Below are 22,820 nucleotides of genomic sequence, written 5' to 3'. Positions count from 1 at the left end.
GGAGGAGGTCAGCTCTTTGATTATTAAAATTTGACAGCTGAAACATGCCCTTTACAAAACAAGTGTTTGGGTGGTTATCTTGAATTCCTGAAAACTGGATTTCTCTGCAAAAGGGAGGTGTTAAGGTTCTGTGCAGCAGTTGAGGCTGTGAATTCTTGCTGCACAGCTGAGTTAGGCTAACTGCACACAGCAGAAGTGGGATCTGCTCTGCCCTGTAATGATGCAAAGTCGGCCAAGCTCTGCCCCCTCAGGGAGCAGACAGAGCTGCAGCTTCTCTCCCACCCCTCCTTTGGAGCTTTGCTTCTTGCAACATCCTTGGCTCTGCATCATTGTAGGATTATCTTCAACAGCTTGGAAGGAAAAGTCAAGCCTGCTGCATAGCTCTTGTTTCCATCTTGGCAGTGGCAGCTTTTTCTTTTTTTAGCTATCTAGAGGAGCCAAAGCTAAAGGTTGAAATACTTCTGCCTTTTCCACTTCTGGTGCTGCTCTTTGTAAATTTCAGAAGCTGAGTCACACCAGTCCTCAGAGTATTAATTCTCATACCTTTTTCAGTTAAAAACTAGCAAATGCAAGTGTTTTACAACTGTCAATAAACCACAATGTAGAAAATGAAAGTGTTGGACAAGAAAAGAACAACAGACTTGTGAAATACTTTTATTTCAGTGAAGGTCAGGATAGAAGCCAAGAAGAGTCACTACTTTTTAAGAACATCACAACTGCTCTCAGGCTACATTGCAGTCCATCCATCTATGTACAATCTCTTCATTATTCTGTAGTTGGGAGTTTAAAGAGGCCAGTGTTGCCACACTTCACGCACTTATCTCTTAAATAGGCCCTTCAAGTTGTTAAAAGCCACATGTTAATAAGTATTTTATAAAAATAAACCAAATATCTGAAGAATGTTCCAAAGTACACCAGCCCAGCTTAGACTGGAGTGTTCTTGTCATATGCTTCATAGGCAAACTTTTCTTTATGAGCTCTGTCGTTCAACAGACCAATAAAATCAATCTCCAGCTGGAATGGACCATCTACTTTGTCTCCAATGGTGAATCCGAGGGTTCTAACCTAGTTAAAAGACACAGAGGGTAGAAGAGTATTTATAATATTACAATCAAATTCAGTTGTATCTCCCAATTCTCTATTTTACATGCTGATCACAGCAATCTTCTTTAAACTGGTAATGTTAAAAACGCCGCAGCATTTTTTAAGGCTTGGACACTTCCCTACCCCATTTTCACCACAGACCCCAGTGGGAAATGACTCCACATGTGCCTTTCTACCACTGTGTAAATAAACCCTCAATTTAAAATGGCCCAAGCCTAAAGCAACACTTCCTTTTATCCTTCATGCTTTTCATCACAATTGAGTTTCTAAACACATTTTCATAAAATCACAATTCTTTCATTAATAGGAGAAACAAAGATGTAATTAAGGATGGAAGGGATCATTCTAGACTGTGATACACCATCTACTCTGTGAAAACACCAAACCAGACATTTTAGAATTTAAGTTTAAGCTGGTAGGGAACTTAATTACTGAGTTTAATAGTAAGACAAGGTTCTTAGCCACTGTTTCCCAATTAGAATAATGTTCTTAAATATACGAACAAAACTGTGTGGCTTGCGCCTGCTTTCTATTAGCCTGGGGCTTGCCCAAATGCTCCCTCAGCTCTCACACGTGACAAAACACCTCCAGCATTACCAGCTCAGTCCAGTCACCAGTGCAGGTACCTCATAAACTCAGCTGCCCCAAAGCCCTGCTGAAAGTGCAGGTCTGAACAGTGCCCATGATTTTAAGGGCTGCTGTAACTCTGGGAAAATAATGTCTAGGATGTGTCAGATGAATAAATGTGGACTCAATCTAAATCTACATTGCAAATATATGTTAAATAAAAGAACAAAGCAAGGTAAATGCACTGACACTCCTCTGGATCATTCTGATGCTTTCCATGCTATTCCTTCCCCAGCAGCAAGCTCTACAAGTAGCCCCTTGGCTTTTGGAGTCCAGAGAGTTTTTAAAGCTCCTTTTTTCCAAATCACATTGTTACAGATAATCTACAGGAGTCACCTAAACTCTGCTCTAAAGAATCTATTCCTTTGCAAGCCCTAGATACATTGACTGTTTCTTGCCTTTTTTATTCCTATTTAACAATTATTTTCTGCCTTTCCAGGTTCCTAGGAAAACATACATTAGTACCACGAGGGCCATTCATTTAAGAGTTGGACTTGATGGTCTCTATGGGTCCCTTCCAACTCCAAATACTCAGTGTGTGACCAAGAGATTTTATTAAGATTTCTTAAACTACCTTCACACTGCTTCCCTGATTTTTGGGTTTCTTTAAAACATGTTTGCAAAATTACACTGCAAGTGCATAATTTTTACTGTCAAATGCTATACATAAAATAATCATCAACAAAACTTCAGTTTTGGAGCATACTTAGATCAAGTACTGATTTGTCCCTTTAACTCCCAGTAAATATTTTTAAATAGACCATATATGTTTTCACTTACCACACATGAGAATAAGTACCTTATAACATGAAGAAGCCCTTCAATTGCAAATTCACAAACATTAGAGAATTTTTAAGTTATCTATATCAGGTCATCTTGAAGGAAATTCTGAATTTCTTACAGAGCAGTTGTGTGCTCCTTATACTGCCTTTTCAAATGAAATCTTAAATAAAGCCTACAGAAAACTTGCCTTGTCTAACCAGACAGGATGCTGGTTATCCTGGACTCTTCCCCGACTGGAGAGAAAGAATTTGGAGAATGGAATCTGACATAAACAAAACAAAACAAAATCAGACTGTAGTGTCACCAGTGCATAAAACAAACTTAGGGAAAAGAAAATAACATGGTACTAGCATTAGTTGGGTACATAAAACTGGCACAAGAGATGGGCCACATGAACCCTTTCAGGTGGCCCCTGGCAGCCAGCTCCAGGCCCACCCTGTCCTGTGCTGCCGCAGCCGTCGCACAGGAGCGCTGCCCTGTCAGGTCACAGTGAGTGGCTGCAGCACAGAAGGTGGCTGCTTACAGAGAGAATATCTCCTTCCAGTTACATGGAAATTTCAACCAGAAATTACTGCAAACTCTACCATGGGGTCATACTGACAGCCCATCTGTATCCAGGCTGTGGATTTCACAGTGCAAACTTTGTACTCAGACATTGGTACCTCTAGCAAAGCACTTCAGGGTAAAAATTTCTTTGAAAGTAGTGGGAGCAAGAAAGCCGAGCTGGCTGGTGGCTGGTGAGGGTGAGAGGAAAACATCCAAGCCAGCAATGACACTCCAACTTTCATCCTCTTGGCTCCTCGTCTGCGGAACAGCAGGCCGTCCCCACATGACTGGACAATGGTATCATGGAGCACTCAACACCAATTCATAGGGATGTGCAAACCTCCCTATAGCTGTCATCAGAGAATTAGAAAAAGTCCCCAAGTTTCACCAGAAAAGAGCCACAACTCACACTTAAAAATATTATTCTGTGTCACAGAGTCAAAGGTCACAAATGACAAACCCCAACTCTTGAGTCTGACTGACTCCAGAGAAGCTGCAAGTTAAGCAAATCCTGTTGCATGGAACAAATCCTACAACAGCCCATACTCATTTGCATTACAGATAAAATGGTTACCACAGAGAATATTCCAGGCAACACCTGCCAAGTTTCAATTGCTACATCTATCCTGTTACTCCAGTAAGAGCCAACAGTAGGCATTCAGAGAAATACCTGGTGGATCAATTCTTTAACACAATTGCACAGTGTGCCCTCCCCTAGCCCAGTTTTGGGAACTCCCAAGCCAAAGGCACATGTCTATTGTATAATGAAAATGTTGAGCGGACAGCAATATGAACTGTGAATGTGGAGAGAATTCCCCTTCCTGTGCTTTGGCCAGGACCTCAAGATGGTCTCACCAGTTTGAAAGATTGCTTAGCTCACCGTTATCTCCTCCCAGTATGGGCCTCCTCTGGTAAACATGAAGTAGCTGTAGAGGTCATCCTTTTGATGAGAGAAGTAGGGGTCTGTATAAATGTTCACCATCCAAGGTCTGCCATCACCACGGACACGTAAATACAGACTGTTGAAGTTTGACCAGTCATAATACTTCTTTCTGTTAAAAGATCCCTACAAATTATTGATAAATAGAATTATTTCTCCTTAACAGAGGGACACTTTCATCATGAGGACCAGAGCATTGTTGCTTTGATCACTGCCCTTGTTATTATGTCAGATAGCATTTACTGTAACACAGTGAACACAGCTACTCTGTCATCACCCCGGCTGCTGAGCTCACTGAATTTCCTTCAGCCCTCTATCAGAGACCACAAATCACAATATTGCTGCCTGAGGACTCTCATTATAAGCCACAATCTCATAACTATCAGAAATCAGACCTCCTTGCTAGGACTGAATTCCCTACCAGGCAATTACACAAATGCTGCAGTGATAGATCAGCACTTATGCAGCTCACTAAGTTTCATATTCTGTGGTCAGTTCTAGATCATTCAGAAGTGACAGCAGGAAATTGAAGCAGTGAAATAATTTATCTTCCTTGATAACTTCCCAACAGAAGACTAATGAAAACTGGGAACATTTAATGTTTTCCAACTTTTTTTTTCATTAACAGCGTAAAATAATAAGATCGCAAGCATGTCTAATTCTTTCTTGAATTTTTTCCAAAGATCTGAAAAATCCTGATGTTGTCATTTGCATGATGACATATCCAAGAGTCCTCAGAGAGCTACACTGAAGTCACCTGGAGCAATGAGGGGGAGGGGGCAGGGTTATTCTTGGCCAGACTTGCCAAGAAGTCAAAATTAGCACCAAAAATTCACAGATTTCCCCTTTATTTCACAGCACTACTGTGATTACCTATCAGCTATTGTTCTATCAACTCATCTGGTAGGTAACAGAATAAGTAGATGATGAATATATAAATATAAGGCCTGTACCTACTTCATTTTATGGTTTTAACAGTTTTGAGCCTTTCTAGTTAAATAAGGATGGATTGATACACTCCACTACTTCAGAATGAGGAGGTGAAAGTTTGAGTCACATCTGCACAAGTCAGTAGCAGCCCTGAGAGTTTAACTCAGACAGGACTCCACTTGGTCCAGTCACCTGATCTAATGCCACCATTTTAATCACGGTTCATATGCCTCTCATTTACCAATTGATTTTGCTTACTCATATTCTCTGCTCCCCAAGATTCTGGCCCAGAAATTATTTTCCTTAAGCACTTGTGCCAAGACACAAGCAAGAGAACACATTAAATATTTAAGGATTTTATCCAGTGTGTGAAAATGTTCCTTTGCTCTTAAAGGTGCTTAGAAATAAGGGATGAAACAAGCAATGTTTGTAATAAGCACACACATTTCTGGTTCTATTTTGCTCAATTCTAAGCTATCAAAGATTTGTGTCTTGCTTTTTTTCTGATGTACAGTAGGAGGCAGACCTTTAAAAAGTACATTTCAAAGCACTGTTGTCTGTTCCTGTGAGAAAATGTTTCATTCACCCTAACAAAGTCTGATTAATAGACCAAGTTAAAGCTCAGAAAATTCTTACTTATGACACATTCAATCAACTTCAAATTTAGAAAGATGTCTATTTTAATCATACCAATTTTGGATATAAAGTTTCATTCCAGATCCTTCATTTGTAAGGATGCTGCAAACAGGTCTGTCTGTTGTACATAATCCAAGAAAAAATTTAAGTTCCCTCCAGGTCAAAGCAGCACAGCAGCAATTACATGTCTGAGAGAAATGCAGCGCTCCTGAAAGGGATCAGCAGTAAAGAGCAGGCCACTTGCTGTCACTGGGACACCACAAACACCCTCAGATCCAGAATCAGAAGCTGTGCAAGCACGGAGCTCTACTCACCACCTCTGGTCTGGATCTCATACTGCAATATCCACTGTACTTCGTCTCCCCATCACGAGGCACTTCTGTATTGAGGGTTCCATATAGCAGAGCAGCCTGGTTATTCCGACCCAATTTGATGTAAACTTTACTTTTCCCTCCGATCTCCACATCAGAGGAAATAACCCATTTATTTAAATCTTCTTGGCTCCTAAACTGCCACAACACCCTTGTTTGTTCCAACAAGTGCTGACTTAATGGATTGCCTCCAGGTCCTTTTAAGTAATCTTGGGTTTCCTTCTTCAGCAAGCTTAGGTGAGTCTTCAGGTGATCAATGCTCTTCTTTAAGCTGAAATCAGCATTTTGCCAAGACAGTTTTTTCTCAGGCTCTGCCCCGGGCCTCCTGTAGCTGCTGTACAATTTTGAATTGCTGAGGAGAGGTCCAAGTGAGGAGAGCAAAACCTTGTGCCTGCAGCATGCACTGTGGAAGGAAGCACCATCCAGCAGCATCACTGCCAGAGCCATGCTGGTAACTTGAAGAATCCACGACCAGTAAGGCAATTAATGGATTGAAAGTTAATTTAACAACAGAACTAGCATTCAGAGCTATCTTACTGTAGTTGATCTTCACCTTTAATGAAAAAGAGAAAAAGTTATAAAAAATTACATATGGGATGCTTGTGAAATTATTTAACTTTTATAATCAATGCTAGCTAGAAATCCAAGTCATTGGAAAACAGAATGAAAAAAACCCATCAGGAATGACCCTTCCTCAGAGCTTGAGTTTATTTACTGACTTCTACTCTATGCTTTCCCTTCTCCCCATGGTGTAAAATCCCCATGCAAATAAGAAAACTCAAGTAAACTACTTCAAATAAAACTGAAAACAGAAAAGAAAATCAGTTTCTCTTCATCCCTTCCAACAATAAGTTTAGGTGTTATGGATAACACCAGCAAAAACAACTCATGAAGGTTTCTAAAGGATGACACCTATGTAACTGAAAAGTTTTATTCCTGCATGAAAATCACAAATTCACAACAGGCAGATGCTGCTGCCACACAGACAAAAATCACAATTTCATCTGACACATGACAAGACTTCTCAAATACAAAGTCCCACAATCTTCTTCCAAGTCATCCTCAACCTGCGTTAGGATTACAGAGACATTTGCAAAGACTGAAAAGTTTAACACAAAAGACTACAATTTAATATGGGTTTATTTTAATAAGGCTTCAGGAAAATTCTGCTCAATGCTCTGTACAAAGGCTATTTTCTCTTACTTGTAAAATTAAACGGGGTTTTTGTCAGTTGTTTTTTTTTTTCGTGCCACAAAACAAAACCAAAAACGATGTCACATGCATTCAACTTCTGTGAATTTTAAGAATGAAGTCAGGCACCCCACTCATATCCTCTATATGTCACTCACCTTCCTTTACTCACTGTAAAATTCACTACTGTTATTTTCACGCTCTAATTAAGTGATGTCTAAAGCTACACTGAAGAAACCCACATTACGCTCTGTCGTGCACTTCACGATCGGAGCAAGTTCTCGATCAAGAAGACCTGTCTCCTCATTGCTTCACCCGAGTACCACAAGAGAGCGGAGAATGTGAATGCATTCTACTTCAGCCCGGTTCCTGTCCCTCGGCACGGCTTTAGCAGCCTTGCTCGCCGCGGTAGCGCCAGCCCGGGGCGCGGCCCGGCAGCTGCGGCGCCTCGGCCCCGGATCCCGCCCGCACGCCCGAGCCCGGCGGGCAGGGGCGAGGCCAGGCCAGGGGGGCGGCGGCCGAACCCCCTCGCCTCTCCGTGACCGACAGAGCCCGGCACCCACTCCGCCTCACCTCCCGCCGCCGGGTCTGCCGCGCCCGGGCCGGCCAAGGAACGAGCACCGCGCCGCTCCGGTTGCGCCGCCACCGACGGCGGCCACCGACGTCCCGCCCACAGCGGCGGCCGAGGCGCGACCCGGGATCTCCGCGGGTCTCCGGGCGCCGGCGGAGCGGCCGCGGGGACAGCGCGCGGTTCCGCGAGGGAACAGCGGCAGCAGAGGCCCCGCCCTCGTCCCGCCCCGCGCGCCGCGCATGCGCGGTGCCCTTTGTGTCGGGCGGGCGGGCGGCGCGGGTCAGGCCGGGCCGGGCCGTGCGAGCGCCGCCGCCGCCGCCGCCGGGGCGGGGAGGGGGCACCGCCGGCTCCGCCATGGTGAAGAAGCGGAAAGGCCGTGTCCTTATCGACTCCGACACCGAGGACAGCGGCAGCGAGGAGAACCTGGACCAGGTGCGCGGGCAGGCCCGGCCCGAACGCGGGGCCTGGGATCGCTGGCCCGCGCTCGGCTCGGCGCCGCCATCCTTCCCTCGCTCCCGCCCGGCGGTCCCTCGCCGCTCTCGCCCTTCTCAGCCCGATGTGGCCCCGCGGCCTCCGTGGGCAGAGCCCGCGTCCCTCCGGCGGATCCCCGGCCCGCCCCTGGCAGGAGGCCCGCGCTGGCGGGGGCTCCTTGCAGCGGGCCCGGTGCTCGGCGCCAGCGGGACGGAGGCGCGGTGGATGCTCCGGGGCGATGCTCCGGGCGGTCTCGCCCTGAGCAGGGGGTAGCGAGGCCCGACTGCCCGCGCTCTTCTCACCTCGAGTAGTGGGGAAAGAGGCCCAAAGGGCTGGGCAACTTTTCCATGCTACTTTGGTACGCCGGGAGAACAGCGTGTCAGGTCCCTGCCCCTGCTCGGGGCAGGCAGGCTCCCGGAGTGTTAATGCGTGTTTAATGCGACCCTCTCAATCTTGGTGACCGCGCTGGAGAGCTCTGTTTTTGGGAAACCAGCCTGTAGATGTAAGAGGGGGTAGTAATTATGTATTGATCTCCCGAGGTTCTAAGTGCCATGTCTGGTGTGAGTTCAAGCGTGGCAGGGTTGCAAAGGGGATGTCTCCCCCTGTGGAGCGGGCTGCTTTCAAAGATTCACCTTTTGGTGTAGCAGGTATTGATGGTGTGATTCCAATGGTAAATAAAGACATTATAGGTGAAGTGTGTTGCAGTTTGGATGGCAGTGCTTGCTCCGGGGAGAAGTTCGGAAGGTCTAATATGCTGAAGCCAACATGTCTGATGTAATTTATGTGTTGGACCTTCAGAGTTTTTAATACAAAAACTGTTGCTATGTTGCAATAAAAAGCCTTCCCCAACACACAAAAATACTTTTGCAGGCTGGGGCTTCAGAAAAATCAATCAGATACTCTAGTAAAACAAATACACTGTAGCTGATGTGGTTGATCTTGTATACCTCTAAAGTCCTTAGCACTGCCAACATCTCGCTGTTAATGTATCGGTTTGATAGTTTTAGAACTTGAAAATGGGAGTTGGGCTAGCTCTAGCATCAGTCAGACAATTGGAGTGATGGTGGTGGGAGTAACCACGTGGTTCTGCGTCTGTTCCATCCCTCACTGGCAGCAGGCATCTGCAGCTGGACCCGAGTACAAGGTGCTTCCCCCTCCGCTGAGCAGCTTGTAGCAGCTGTGACAGCAAGGAGGTGTGTGTGCAAGGATGAAGATCAGGTAGCAGGGAAGCCATGTTTTTGAGATGAGAGAATACTGACTTAAATGTTAAATACTGAGTAGATCAAATGTCTGACAGATTCCCACGGCCATCTAGGCTTGTGAAATCAAAGGGCTAGCAGCCTTTTAAATATAGTATGTTGGAAAACACAGAACAAGTGTAGAAAGAAAGAAAATAAAAAAGGACTATAACTTTAAAGTGGTGGTTCCCTTCAAGAGCTTCCCAAAGAGAAGCACTGAAGCTTCTTCAGTAGCTTCCAGAGATCTGTTAAATGTACAATTGTGCTATATTGATGTTGCAGGGCTTCTTTAGAGGTTGGTAAAATGCCATTGCTAATGAACTAATAAAAAGTTTCTTTCTTGGTAAGCAGGCAGACCATCAGTTTCTGCAGTGTTTATGTTCTCATTTGAGGTAGTAAATTGTAATCAATTTGTTGAGATAATCTTCTAGTTGTGAAACTAATGGAAACTAATCCAGCATCAACTTCCCAAGACTGCAGAAGTTGGTGTGGCTGTATTTCTACACACAGCTAAGGCTCATCAGCCCCAGAGTAGTGTTTCTGAGAATAGATTCTGTGTCGCAGACTGCAAAGACAGTAACACAGCTTCAAAAATGTTTGTTTTGTACTACTGCTTGTGTCACCTGAACAAGTGATGAACAGTAGATGATGAGAGTATTTGAGAGCCTTGTAGTTCTTTGTGTGCGTGTCTGTTGCCTGTGAAAATGCTTCCTTTTGAGCAGAACAGCTCCACTAAGTTTCACAGACTTTGAGCTTGATACCTGCTCTGTGTCTGTCCGAAGCTTTAAGTGCGTTCTGGGGCATGCACCAGCAGTGAAATGGAATGGAACAAACTGACTAAATATTACCAAACATGATGTAAAAGTGATGTCTAAGGCATTTACCCTTTAAAGTGTATAATTGCAGACATCTCTGTTATTTAGGAGAGGAAGCTGCTATCTGCTGGTATTTGGCTTTTTAGGGCTGATGCTTCATGGTGTAGTTAGGGTGGTTTTCAATTATTACCCAATCCAAATAAGACAGATCCGGACATGACTCTGAAAGTAACTTGTCTTACGTTGTTTATTCCAAGAAAGTAATGATAGTAATAGTTACCTTTTATAGCTTGTTATCTTTAAAATCCTTTTGTAGCATCCAGTATTAAAATTGTGTGTGCACATGTATATTTGTGAAACACAGGTAGAGTTGTTCCTTAGTAAGTGGCAATAGTCGTGCTACTGAGATGTGCTCAGATATTGCAGAGAAGCTGCACGTGCCCTGACCTGGATTATTAAAACTAATCACAACACTGAAATAATTGTGTGTGTTTTTACACCAGGAGCTCCTGTCATTGGCCAAACGGAAACGCAGTGACTCTGAAGAAAAGGAACCACCTGTGAGCAAGCCTACAGCATCCTCGGACTCTGAGACATCAGACAGTGATGATGAGGTGACTTTATCATGTTATCAGTGACATTGCTGTGGGTTGTCTGTCTGATCATACCTAAGCAGTGAAAGTGTATTTATCATGCAGTATATTTAGCCTGCTGACTTCATAAGCTGGGACTGGCTATCAGTGATGGAGACCCATTAAGGCCAGAGAATTTTTTTATTAAATGAATATGTTTTGAATTCTAATTGTATACAAAATAGTCTATATATAGAAAAGATGACTGCCACTGTAATCCCATATTCATATGGTGTGGTGAGCTGCCTGCTTTAAACTAGTGTTTTTCCTGTGTCGTGCTTGCTGTTGAAGTAGCAGTGAAGCTGCTAAAGCTGGACTCTGAATTCAGGGAGTGAGATTTTCACTTTTGAGTGCAGCTTCCTTCCCGAGAGAAGGGTCAAGGCAGATAGTACTATTTTACAGTAGTAAAACTGTTCTACTTAGCTGCTTTTATTCTCCAAGAACTGTGCTGTGAATTAGCTGTCTGGCCATTTGGATATGCAACAGGGTGTGTTTTGATTGACATCTTTGAAGAAAGAGGGAAGAAAGAGTTCAGCATTACTTTGTTCTAAGGTTTCTCAATTTCTTGTATAACAGTGCTTATACAAGAATAGCAGTGCTGGTTCTGTTTCTAGTATTTGTTCTTGGTACTATAGTCTAGAGCTGGTTAAAAGCCTGTGCATCAAGAAAAGAAATATTTAAAAAAACCTATTAAAACAGGTACTGACAACAATAACAAATGTTATACAGGTATGTGAGTTAAAGCAATTTCTGGAAAGCTTACAAATATTTTTGCACACTTTCTGGAAATTATAGTGAGGTCATTAATTCCACCTATTCTTAAATATTTGTCAGGGAGATGTTTGGTGTGGGTGGGCTTTTGTGTTTTTTTTTTTCCTTCTAAAGTAACAGTACAGATTATCCATTGTGGCAACTTGCAGCCTAACAGGGTAGGCCAGTGATAAACTGTAAAGAATTTATTAGTGTAGCAGAGTTCTTCCAATAACTGTGAAGAATGTGCAGTTTAATTTTCTTTCTGTGGCATTTTTTAAATAAATATGCTTGGAACTCTGTTCCAAATCAATAATTTTCTTAAAAACCTGCTTCTTGTATATCTAATATACGTTTAAGGCATAAAGACAGACAAAATTGTGGACAACCTAGATATATTAGGTTTCTTATTGGGGAACTACTCAGTCTGTTATGGTGTGTGTTCAGATCTGCTGGCTCACAGTTTATTTATTCTAAGTTATGTGGTGACCAGCTTGTCTGGAAAAAGTAGACTTGGGTGTGGAGAGCATGTGGATGATAAAGCCTTCCATTCTGTGTTTATCTCTGAAAGCTGTCAGAATTTTAACTTGTGTGATAAGTAAGGTCTGCCTTCCTCTTCTGTGTAGAATGTGACAATACCTTTTCACAAATTTGCACAGACCTTGCAGATCAGCAGTGCTACTGTTGCACCCAGCATGTTTGATACTCTTTCTAATCTATGTATCATTTCAAATTGATACTATGTTCTTTCTTTCTGACCTCCGTGCAGCAAGAGGAAAAAGATTTAGAGAAGAGGTAATTAGGACACTTGCTTCTATTCCTGTGTCTGAAATATGCATTCTGAACTGCTGCTTGTCACAGCAGGATGAGCGGCTGCCTTACAACAGTTCTGCTTCTGCCAGTCATTCCTTTCCTGGGCTTGACTACATTAGTCCTGCTGAATAACTCACGTTTTAATAAGTATTCTTGTGGTTGGTTTGAAGTTCGTTCAACCTTGGGAATTGGAGTAGGAGGGATCCCCTCTTGGAGTAGGGGGGGACTAAAAGTTGAATTTGTATTACTTGACTTCCTGCAAGGTGAAGACCTTGAGGCAAAAGCATGGAAATTGTTGCTCTGGACAAATGTGCCTAATCATACCCATGTGTTTCCACAGAGGCTTTTCAATGTGCGTGTCCTTTGTGATTCCTGGAAAGCACTAAATGTTCCAAGATTGGCACTATGTTGCATGTACAGGAAAAAAACCTAAATCTGTTGCAGAGTGTAATGCAGCATGCTGCTTTCTTTTAGAGGGAGGAAAGTTTGTGGGGCATAGGGGAGAGAAAAACATTTTGGAATAACTGAATAACAGCAGGTACAAATCATGCTGCATCTATACAATAGTGCCCAAGGGATGTCACTACATCTTTAATGTTATATTTATGTGTATCAGTGAGAATGCACTTCTTGCCTAGATGCTGAGTTCTGTAACACTTCTGTAACCACTTCTGTGGTCTGAATCAAATTTTCTAGCCACCAGACTGAAAGTGAGTTGCAAGCAATGAAATAGGAGAGATGTTCTGAGCTGTCTTCTGGTGGGGCTGTGGGGCATTCTTGACTGAATCACTCTAGTCTTTTGTTCAGAGAGCTGATAAATAGCAATGACTGCAGGGCTTTGCAATGAGGAGAGCCACCTTTGCAAAGAGATGTACTGATCTGGACACAGATGGCTCCTTTATCTGGTGTGTGACCATGTCTGCTCAAGAGCTCACCATGTCAAACTGGTAGCTTTCTGCATGTAACCAGTTTGGTGCTAGCCAGGTTCCTGCTGGGGCTACCAGAGGTTTGTGTGTCCACAAAGTGTTCTTGTTACTGATTGAGGGCATTAGGTGGATGATGTTCCTCAGTTGCAGTAGGTTAATTCTGGGCTCTTGCTTTTCCTTCTAAGCATCCTTTGCTTACATTAAGATAATTCATTCTGTTGTGTGAGAAGAGGGGATGACTTCTGTAACAACTTCACTGACATCAGTGTTGATTAGACAGAAAGCCACAGTGCTACAGGAGCTCCTGTTTGTTTCTCTTGAAAAGTACACTCATTCTAATGTCAGGAAGGGTTCAGTTCTGCCTTTCAACACCTACAGGGTCAGGACAGAATATCCTTCCAGAACTGGAAAACTTATATAATGAGTGCTTAGTACTATTCTGGAGTTTAGTGAGGATTATCTGTTTATACCTTTTTTTACAAATGTGCTCATTTGTTAGGGACCTGTATAGCTGAAGATCTTGTCAAGAGCTATGGGACAGAGGAGGAGGTGAGCAGTAGTCATGCAGCTGGTGAGGAGATTGGTTTTAAGTAACAGCCTAGAGGGTTTTATGCCTCTTTGTAGCTCCTTACTGCACTTTAAGTTAGAGCACTCCAGCAAAGCACAGATGAACCGAGTACTGCATGTGTTCTTTCTGTTTTGGGGATGTCTTTTGGTGGGTTTGTAGAAATTACAGTACTGAATATTGTCTTTTCCTGTGTGCTTTTATTTTACAATACTGCTTGATTAAATCTTCAAAAATGAGTGAGTTCTCCAGTTCTGTGAGGCCTTTGCCACACATTTTTTTCAAGCTTAGGACATTTGAAACAGGCCATGCTTTAATCTTCTTATACGCAGCTTATAGACTGTGTGCTTTGTAACTTTGACTTTTCCTGGAGACAGTTTCCTTCAGCTATTAGTGGGTGCACTAGTAAAGCTTTTCTCAAGAAAGAAAGGTGGTGTTACTTCCTCCACTCCAAATAAAGTGCAAGTGCAAATCTGAATAGCATAAGCTAATTCTATGAAGGCTGGCATGTCAAAAGGAGTAATGAGAATAAGCTGTGGACAAAACTGGTATAAAATTTAGTTGGTAACGAACTTCTTTAAATTGCAAACTAACATGGGGATAACTTCTTGGGATTTGATTTCTGGGAGCTTCTTGGAGCTATACATGAATGAAAAGAGTAGATCAGATGTCTGGTGATACTCTGGTCCATGAAGCCTTCTTCAGCCAGTTCCTGGGAAAGCCTCTTCTGTGGCTTCCAAAGGTGTTTTCTTTATTTGCTTATTTCCTTTCCATTTTGGTGTACGTACCTAGAGTTTCCTCTCTGTGTCTAAAATAGTTCTTAAAGTTTTCTGATTGCTAGGTTGTTGTCATCATCAAAGTGTTTGAGGTGTTCAAATGACAGGTGTAGATTCTGAAATATAGGATAAATAACAGTGGCTTTTTATTTACTATTGTTTTAAAAGTAGCAGTAGAGCGTATTTTCCTCCTTGAAGCTCTTGGAGTGCTGTCTGTAGTTTTCCAAGCTTTGAGAAAGCCTGAAGACAGTAAATTCTGCCTTATTTTCATATCTGTGCTTCCTGCTGTTGAGTTCAGACAGGCTGAAACTCAAGTTTCAGGGCTTGCCTGGTGGACTGCCTTATTTTTTTCCTGTATGAATGCATGAAAGTTTGTAAGCTGAGCTGATGTTACCTATGGTGCACTTAAATGCAATGACAACAGGACAGCTGGAGTTTATCTGCCCTTGGAAAGGAACACATTGGTAAGGGACCTATTTTACTTTGATGTTGTGGCTTGCCATGGAATGTGGCAGGAGGGAAGGATATGGCACGACAGGCTGGCAACCTTACTTGTGCATCCTTACTTGTGCATCCTTACTTGTGCATGATAGGGGGTTGAAAAAAAAGCTGGGAGAACACCTATTTGCAAATTAAAATCTCAGTGTGTAATGCATCTCTGTGTGAATAGAAGGAAACAGCAACTACCTGAGCAGTAGAACAATTCTGCACTCTGAGCTCACTTCAGGTATAGGGTTTTTTCCTTTTTTTCTTTTTTTTTTTTTTTCTCTGCAATCTCATTTCATCTCCCTACTGGAAATATGTTCCAGGTTTGCTGAGCTGTAAATTGTTTTCTTAAATCACTTTGTGTAGTTGTTTTTTTAGAAGCTGACTTTTAAATCTAGGTAATTTCTAATGTGGCGGGTTTGGGTGTTTTTTTCCCCTTAAGTCCATTCTGGTTACTGTGGCTTAATTTGGAGTTCTTAGAATCAAAGAATTATTTAGGTTGACAAGGACCTTTAGGATCATCATGTCCAACTATTTCATGGTGGAAATATGCAAGCTGTTAGCACTGTGAACCTTGGCAGCAAGAGGGAAATTCAAAAGGCTCTCCTGGCTCCTCCTTGTGAGAGAGCCATAAAGCTCTGTTGTTGGGTAGTGCTGAACAATGAGCAGAAGGGCACGTGGCACTGCACTTGTGCACGGGTTTATTAACTTGCTGTGGCTGGAACCACGGAGGGTTCCAGATGGTGGCCGAGGAGGCAGTGCTGAATAGAGGGGCTGTTCCCAGCAGGCTGTACAGCCATGGGAAGCATGACAGGCATTGACTGGGGCTGCCTGACTGCAGGACCTGAAGAAACTGCAGTAGAGGAGGCATTTTGGAAAGTGACTGTTGTTTGGAGTTAAGGGGAAAAGAGTGAAGAAATGTTTCTGACTATAACTGTGTGTGTTTTTACTTGATGTTGCATGTAAACATGTTGTATTTTTGATTTCTGCTGGTGTGCTGGAGCATGAGGAAGGGACTCAAGACTTTGGCTTTCCAATATTTCCTTCCCTCTCCCTCCTAGGCCAGCTTAGCTGTTGTGTCCTCCTCTGTTGCAAGAAGAAATTCATATTGGCCACTCCCTCTGAGCAGGGCAGATAGATCATTGAGTGTTCAAACAGCAAGTGCAGCAGTATCCAAATGCACTTTGTGAGCCTAGGAGTCTTGTGCTTGTCCTGGTTTTGAGTGGTCCAAGATTTGTCCTAACTCTTGTCTTGTAGTTGTTCTGGGAACAACCAGGCATTCATGAGAGATTGAGGTAACTGAATAAGCCCAGAAGCAACTGAGCTGGGTAAGAGTTTGTCTTTGTGACAGCCCTGAAATTGGAAGATGGACATGGAGGTCACTTGAATTAACAAAAGTGAGATGAAGTGTTATCTCCAGGGTGAAATAGAAACCAAAGCACACTTTCCTAGATGAGAGAGCAGATTTTTAATTACCTTGTCCTGTGTTGGTTTGTTCGGGTGGTTTTTGGTTTTGGTGGTGTGATTTTTTGTTTGTGGGGTTTTTTGGTCTTTTTTTTTTTTTTTTTTTTTTTGTCGTTGTTTGTTTGTTTGGGATTTTTGTTGTTTGGGTGGGATTTTTTTTGTTTGGTGTTTCTTTGTGGGTTTTTTTTTGGGTTGCTATTTTTTTGTTTTGTTTTGTTTTTCCAAATGTTTGTCACATAGGTTTCTTTTGAGTCCTATCTTCCTGGTCACAGATTTTATCCACAATTCTACTAGTGAGTTAAAAGCTGAAAACAGTGATATGTAACACATGTATGTACAGCTATTAAACATTTTATTCACTGAAGTCCTGCTGGTTTTTATCTGATCTTAGCTTCTTTAATCTCAGCATGGCCTCTCAAGGTCTTGATATAACTGTGCTGCTTTACTGTGGCTTTCTGTGTGCTGCTTCCTTGCTGTGCAGCATGCTGACATGAGGTATAATTCAGCATTAGAACATTGAAAAGAAGTGGAAGAGCTCTGAGAGGGAGGCACCTCTGCATCACTGCTAAACACTGAGTTTCACTTTTCTTGCTGTTGTGTCCTCTCTGGTATGTCAGTGGTAGGTGAGTGTTTGAGCAAATAGCAAAAATGCTCTTTTCTGTTCACCTGGGAGATGATTCCTTAATGCTGAGATTTGAGTAGATTTAGACAGAGTGCAAGCTTGTTCTTTACTGATTTATATGAGCATAGTAACCAGAAATAATATTAGACAGCAATATTGTAACACTGAACAAGTAAAACTTCAATGCTGAAGCCAGTAAAAACTTCAGTACAAGCTCAGGCTGGTGTAAAGTCAGAAGCTTTCTGTGCAGTTTTTCTCAGCTGTCCTACAGACCATAGCAGACTCTGGGGTACCTACATTGGGTATGAATTGCAAGGCTCACCACTGTACTTTTACCTCAGGAAAAAGAACAAAACCAGCTTTGGCCTTGACAGAGACTTCTAAATACTCTGATGGTGCCTAAAGTACATGATGAATCATTTGGTAATATAGAAAGTACAAGGTTGGGTGTGAGTAATCAAAACCTGGCCAATTCCAAAGGTATTTGTTCAGGTATTGTTAGATTAGGTGGTGGTTTATAATTACTTGCTTGAGTTTCATCTAGAGTAATTGAACACCAGGGATCTCTGAGGATGGTATCTTATCAGACAGAACAATTTATCAAATTTGATGGAGTGATGACTGTTTGCAGAGATAGACTTGATTCATCCCCCAGGATAGAGTGATTGGGTAAGAAGCTTGAAGTTTTTATGTATTTGAGCTCAAATCTAAGGTGGTTTTTTTTTCCACTTAGACTAGTTTTCAGTGCAAGACCTCACTTATGCACAGTTGTATTTGCTCACTTGCATTATGACTGGTTTTTTAAGATTCCATGTTCAACCAGACGGTGCTTTGCATGAAAGGTGAGAATAATATGCAGGTATTTAGAGGATTTGTGTGTGTGTATATATATATATGTATATGTATATATAAAGCCTGAGGGTCTTATGCCTCGAGAATTTTTAGAAAGAGGTGGTGAAGTGCAAAAATATTGTAATGCCTTTAAGTAATAGATGGGCAATCTTTATTGCTTCTGTTCCCTTCTGGCTTTACCCAGGTAGTTGGAACAATGTAAAAATTCTATTAAGAAATCATACTGTAAGGTAAATACTAGTTCTTCTGGGACTTTGGGATTTAAAATGGCTATCTGTGTGGTGTATGTCTGGTGGTGTAAGTCCTGTACTTGGAAACTGTGATCTAAGTTAACTGAAAATATGATATTAAAATAAAATTAAAATTTGGACTTGATACTGTATTTTTTTCTCCTTTTTTTCCTGACTTCTGTTATTCTGATTTGATTCTTCTTTGTGTACTTAGGGGGTAGTGCCACCACCTGCATCTCTGAGTGCACTGTTGGCTTGTTGCATAGAAATACAGACACTGTGTACTTTTGGTAAAACCAAGATTTTGAAGAGGCTGTCACGTATAATTGGTGTCCTTCATGAATGTAAAATCTGCTCCTGCTTAAACTAGTTCTGGAAAAACATCAGTTGCTTCTGTTCAATAGTAAACTGAAGCCAATCTTTACAAACACATTGGACACATTTTTTGAAATTATTTTCTTAGGGAAATATTTTCAATACCTCCTCGCTTGGCAGATATTGCCAACTTTGAAGTCTTCATTATCTTTTAAAAGCAGTCACCTACCAACTGTTAAAACTGTTTTTTTTTTTTTTTCAAAGAAAAAACTTCAACCAACCGCACAACACTCTACTCCCGAAAACCTTGTAAAAGGCTCTCGTTTATGTGATAAGCTTCCTTTTGGCTTCTCTTTTTTTCTCTTCTTTACACTTGTATGATTTTTTTGCTGTCAGCTGTTGGGCTGTTTCTCAGCTGGTTTTACTCCAGTATTCTGGAGAAGGGAGAAGAGAGTGGTGTTTGTGTCTCACGATCCCTTTCTTGGTTCTTTCCTTGCAGTGGACTGTTGGAGGTTCTAAAAACAAAAAAAAGGGAAAAGCGGGTAAGGCAGAGAAGAAAGGAGCCATGAAGAGACAGATGAACAAAGCTGCCTCTTCCGGCAGCTCGGATAAAGACAGCTCGGCTGAGAGCTCAGCACCTGAAGAGGGTGAGATAACACTTGTGCGTTTGTTTAGAGTGAGTCCAAGTGAACTTACCTGTTGTGCACCCTGGAGAGAAATGTTGCATGGTGATATTGAAGACCATCTTCAAAGATTTTTAGTTGTGTAACTTACAGTCAGGGTAACTTTTACATTTACTGTGGCTTAAAGTAATTCAGTGTAGCATTGCTGTGAGCGTTCCATTACAACTGCAAGGTAAAGGCTATTTCATCTGAAGAATGAATGACATTTCATCGCTTGACTTTCTCCTGGAAAAGAGACTTCCTTGCTTCCTTCTAGCATGTCCTATCTATCCGTGTGGGAAGCATTTTTGATTCTCATTGACGTACTTTCCCATCCCAAACTTCTTGTGACAACAAAGGGAAAGGTACATAGTGTTTGTGATGCAAATAAGAGCATCTTTTTTATGCATTTACTCTGAATTGGAATTCTTGCACATTTATACTGACATAGAAGAAGAAAAATCATTCTATAACTTTGTCAGAATTTTTTTACATTAATATTGAATATATTTCAATGCTGGGCAAAATTCCTATCTTCTGTTTCATCGTGTCCATGAAGGTTTGCAGGTGCTGACTTGCAATTTCCGTTGATGCTAAAAAAAAAAAGTATATGAAGGAGCTTACAGTTTTAAGTGTATCAAGCACAGCAGATACAGACAAAGGCATGGAGTGACTGCACCTGTATATACCAGTGCTTACAAATCAAGGGCTTTCATAGTGTGAGCTTGCAAAGCTGGAAGTTTCCAGAAATACTAATACCAGTATGGAAGTGAAAGAAGGAATCCTAATGGCCTGCTTTTGTAATTCAATCTTATTTAGTCAATGAGGTGAGATAATCAAAGCACTTGGACTTGGACCAAGTTTAAAGGTGGTATTACCCAACACTAGAGGGGAGTCAGCTGTTCCCTAAACCCAGGTGGAGCTGGGAGGGCTTGTTACAGTAACAGGGCATTGCCAGCCCTGAGGATATTGGTTTCAACTTTATCTCCTGGTGTAGCAATTCTGAGTGTTGCAGTCTTCACCTGACTAATTTTGGTCCTTCAGGTTGCTGTAATGAGGTGGTTAATTCTGTGGTGGTTGATCATGGTGTTTGAGGTGTGTGCACACAAATTCATGCCTGTATAAGCAACTTGTGAGGGACATAAGCATATGGGCATAGACGTCTAACTGTAGGACTGCAACACATTACTAAAAGGCCTTTTAAATTTGTTTGTCTACTAAGAATTTTTAATTAAAACCCAGTTTGTATTCAAATGTAGTGCCACTCATTTTAGAATTTTTTTAGCATACATATATTATGATAATTTCAATCGGGCCTTAAATTGCATTATATGTATGTTTTTAGTATAGTGGAAGACAAGTGTAGAATTAATTCATGTTATCTCTTGCTAATATGCTATAATGAAGTGGTTGGGCTTTGCCCCAGCTGAATCTCATTACCTTATATTTTTGATTTAGGAGAAGTCTCTGACTCAGAAAGCAACAGCTCCTCATCTAGCTCAGATTCAGATTCTTCATCTGAAGATGAGGAATTCCATGATGGCTATGGAGAAGACCTGATGGGAGATGAAGAAGACCGAGCTCGACTGGAACAAATGACGGAAAAGGAGAGAGAGCAGGAACTGTTTAACCGGATAGAGAAGAGAGAAGTGCTAAAGAGAAGGTGAATTTTATGTCTGTTGATATTTGGTAGCAAATTCTTAAAGGCTGCATAGGGAGTATGCTGACTGTGCTCTCAGTACTGTTAAGTGAGTTAAGCTTGATTGTATATTTTTTGTAATTAACTGTCCTTGTAGTAGTTAAGAAACACACAGCAGGAGTTCTGCATATTCTTTTAGGAGACAGTATCTAAAATTTTCTCAGCTGTTGAATATGCCTGGTTCTATCAGCTACTCTTGTAGTTATGTTACTGCCCCATAGGTTAGATGCCAGACAGTCAGAAGGCCTGCTTTTCTTCATCTTTTTTGTATTAACTGTCATGTGTTGATGCTTTGGGAAAAGGCAAACAAAGCATAAGGTGTACATGAGTTTCTGCAACTTTTCAGAAAACCATGGTGAAGCACAGATCAGTGTTAGGATTGCTTGTATATGGGTGTGAAACTGGTTTGGGCCCTAATATAAGGTAGAGATACTGAAATAATGAGTGATGTTGGATATGTCCTTTTCATGGAACCTTTAGTATCTTATGTACTGTTGTGTTGTTGTTTATCTGTAGCTGTTACACTGTCCAGGCAGCTTCTTTATAGTAAGGGTATTTTACTTCCCATGTGTCTTAATCAAAAGGATTTGGCATGTATGGGACAAGGTTTCTTGAGTTTCTTTCTTCTTTAGTGCCTTCTCTTTTCTCATTTGCTGAGAAATTTCCCTAGAGGACCGACATCTGTTGAGTAAATCATGTCAATACAAGCAACTGCCAAACTGTGTTTGTCCAGGCCATAGCTAGAGCACTGCCTGCCTGCCTTGATTTTAACACCACATTCAGAATCTTATGTGGTCTGCTGCTCTCCTCAAAGGGATCAGAATGATTGTAAGTTTGGATTTAAATCATGTAGAAGGACATCATATTATTCAAACTTTACTCTCTATTTCCTGGTAACTGAATGTCTCTGTTTTAGAATGAATGCTGGAGAAGACACAAGCAAGCTAAACAGTCAAAGCTTGAGTTACTGATTTAATCTTAATTGAATTTGTGCTGTCTGTGTAAAGTCTTGGCAGTTAGAACTGAGGGGGTGGTGGGGTAGTCATTTATGATAAACTGAATCTTTCAAAAGCTCTTTGTGTGCACATTATGCTGTGAGTTCATTTGGATTACAGCAGACATTGCATCTGCTATAATGCCTGTGCCTCGTGTGTCATGCTTCATGTTAAAGGCATAAAGGGCAATGAGCTCATCTGACACTTCAGTTTGTTGTCTACAAAATCCAGGTGTAAAGGACTGAAGAAGAATCGACTGTGTAGTGTGCATGTAGATAACATATTATGAATTTCAGTTTTTGAAAGCTATTTTTTTCTTGTCTGTGTCCATGTCCACTTCACTAAAGCAATGACCAGTCCAGGGTGCAGTGGAATCTCGTTCTTGGGCCTGTTCTATTGAAATTACTACTCTTCTGAATTCAGTGGCTGAAAATAAGACATCAGGGTGATATATTTCATGAAGGTAGACATGGAAGTGCCTAAATTATTCTGCAGAAACTGAGTCTGATGAGAATTCAGCTGCTGAAGGAGGACTTGAAATGTGGCAGTCATTCTTATACAGACCAGTGCCAGTAAAAAGGTGAAGTTTAAGCATGAAAAAGCTAGCATGATAGTGGCTTTAAAGAAAAGAAAATCTTTAGCTGTTTAGGTTCAAATTATGTGAAATAGCCCCATGATTTTAGTTTGAGGCAGCTTGCAATGATCGCTGCACTGGCAAAGAGGAAGATGGAGTAAGGGAATCTTTCTGTGGAATAGTAATTTCTACATGGTCTCATCAACCCTTTAGGTTAGCTCTCTGTAGGACGGCAC

At 41.8% G+C, this 22,820-nt stretch overlaps 2 protein-coding genes across 2 annotated transcripts in view; one reads left to right on the top strand and one right to left on the bottom strand.

Moving 5' to 3' along the window:
* Positions 1-638: 638 nt before the first annotated feature.
* On the bottom strand, positions 639-7,840 carry NDUFAF1 (NADH:ubiquinone oxidoreductase complex assembly factor 1). Its single transcript, XM_074543030.1, has 5 exons — positions 7,702-7,840; positions 5,881-6,490; positions 3,941-4,126; positions 2,702-2,776; positions 639-1,065 (listed from the first exon to the last, which is right to left on the bottom strand). The coding sequence occupies exons 2-5, from the start codon at positions 6,382-6,384 to the stop codon at positions 925-927; spliced, it is 906 nt and encodes a 301-aa protein (XP_074399131.1). The 5' UTR covers positions 6,385-6,490; positions 7,702-7,840; the 3' UTR covers positions 639-924.
* The window catches only part of RTF1 (RTF1 homolog, Paf1/RNA polymerase II complex component), a 27,542-nt gene continuing 12,180 nt past the window's right edge, over positions 7,459-22,820 (top strand). Inside the window, 5 exon segments of the mRNA XM_074543026.1 lie at positions 7,459-8,040; positions 8,042-8,131; positions 10,727-10,837; positions 19,154-19,301; positions 20,775-20,979. Of these exon segments, the coding sequence (XP_074399127.1) occupies positions 7,474-8,040; positions 8,042-8,131; positions 10,727-10,837; positions 19,154-19,301; positions 20,775-20,979 (1,121 nt within the window). The 5' untranslated portion in view covers positions 7,459-7,473.

This window comes from Zonotrichia albicollis, chromosome 6 (assembly GCF_047830755.1).
Source record: "Zonotrichia albicollis isolate bZonAlb1 chromosome 6, bZonAlb1.hap1, whole genome shotgun sequence".
Classification (NCBI taxonomy): Eukaryota; Metazoa; Chordata; class Aves; order Passeriformes; family Passerellidae; genus Zonotrichia; species Zonotrichia albicollis.
Note: the sequence above shows the minus strand (reverse complement) of the source record. Positions and strands in the feature narration are given on the sequence as shown.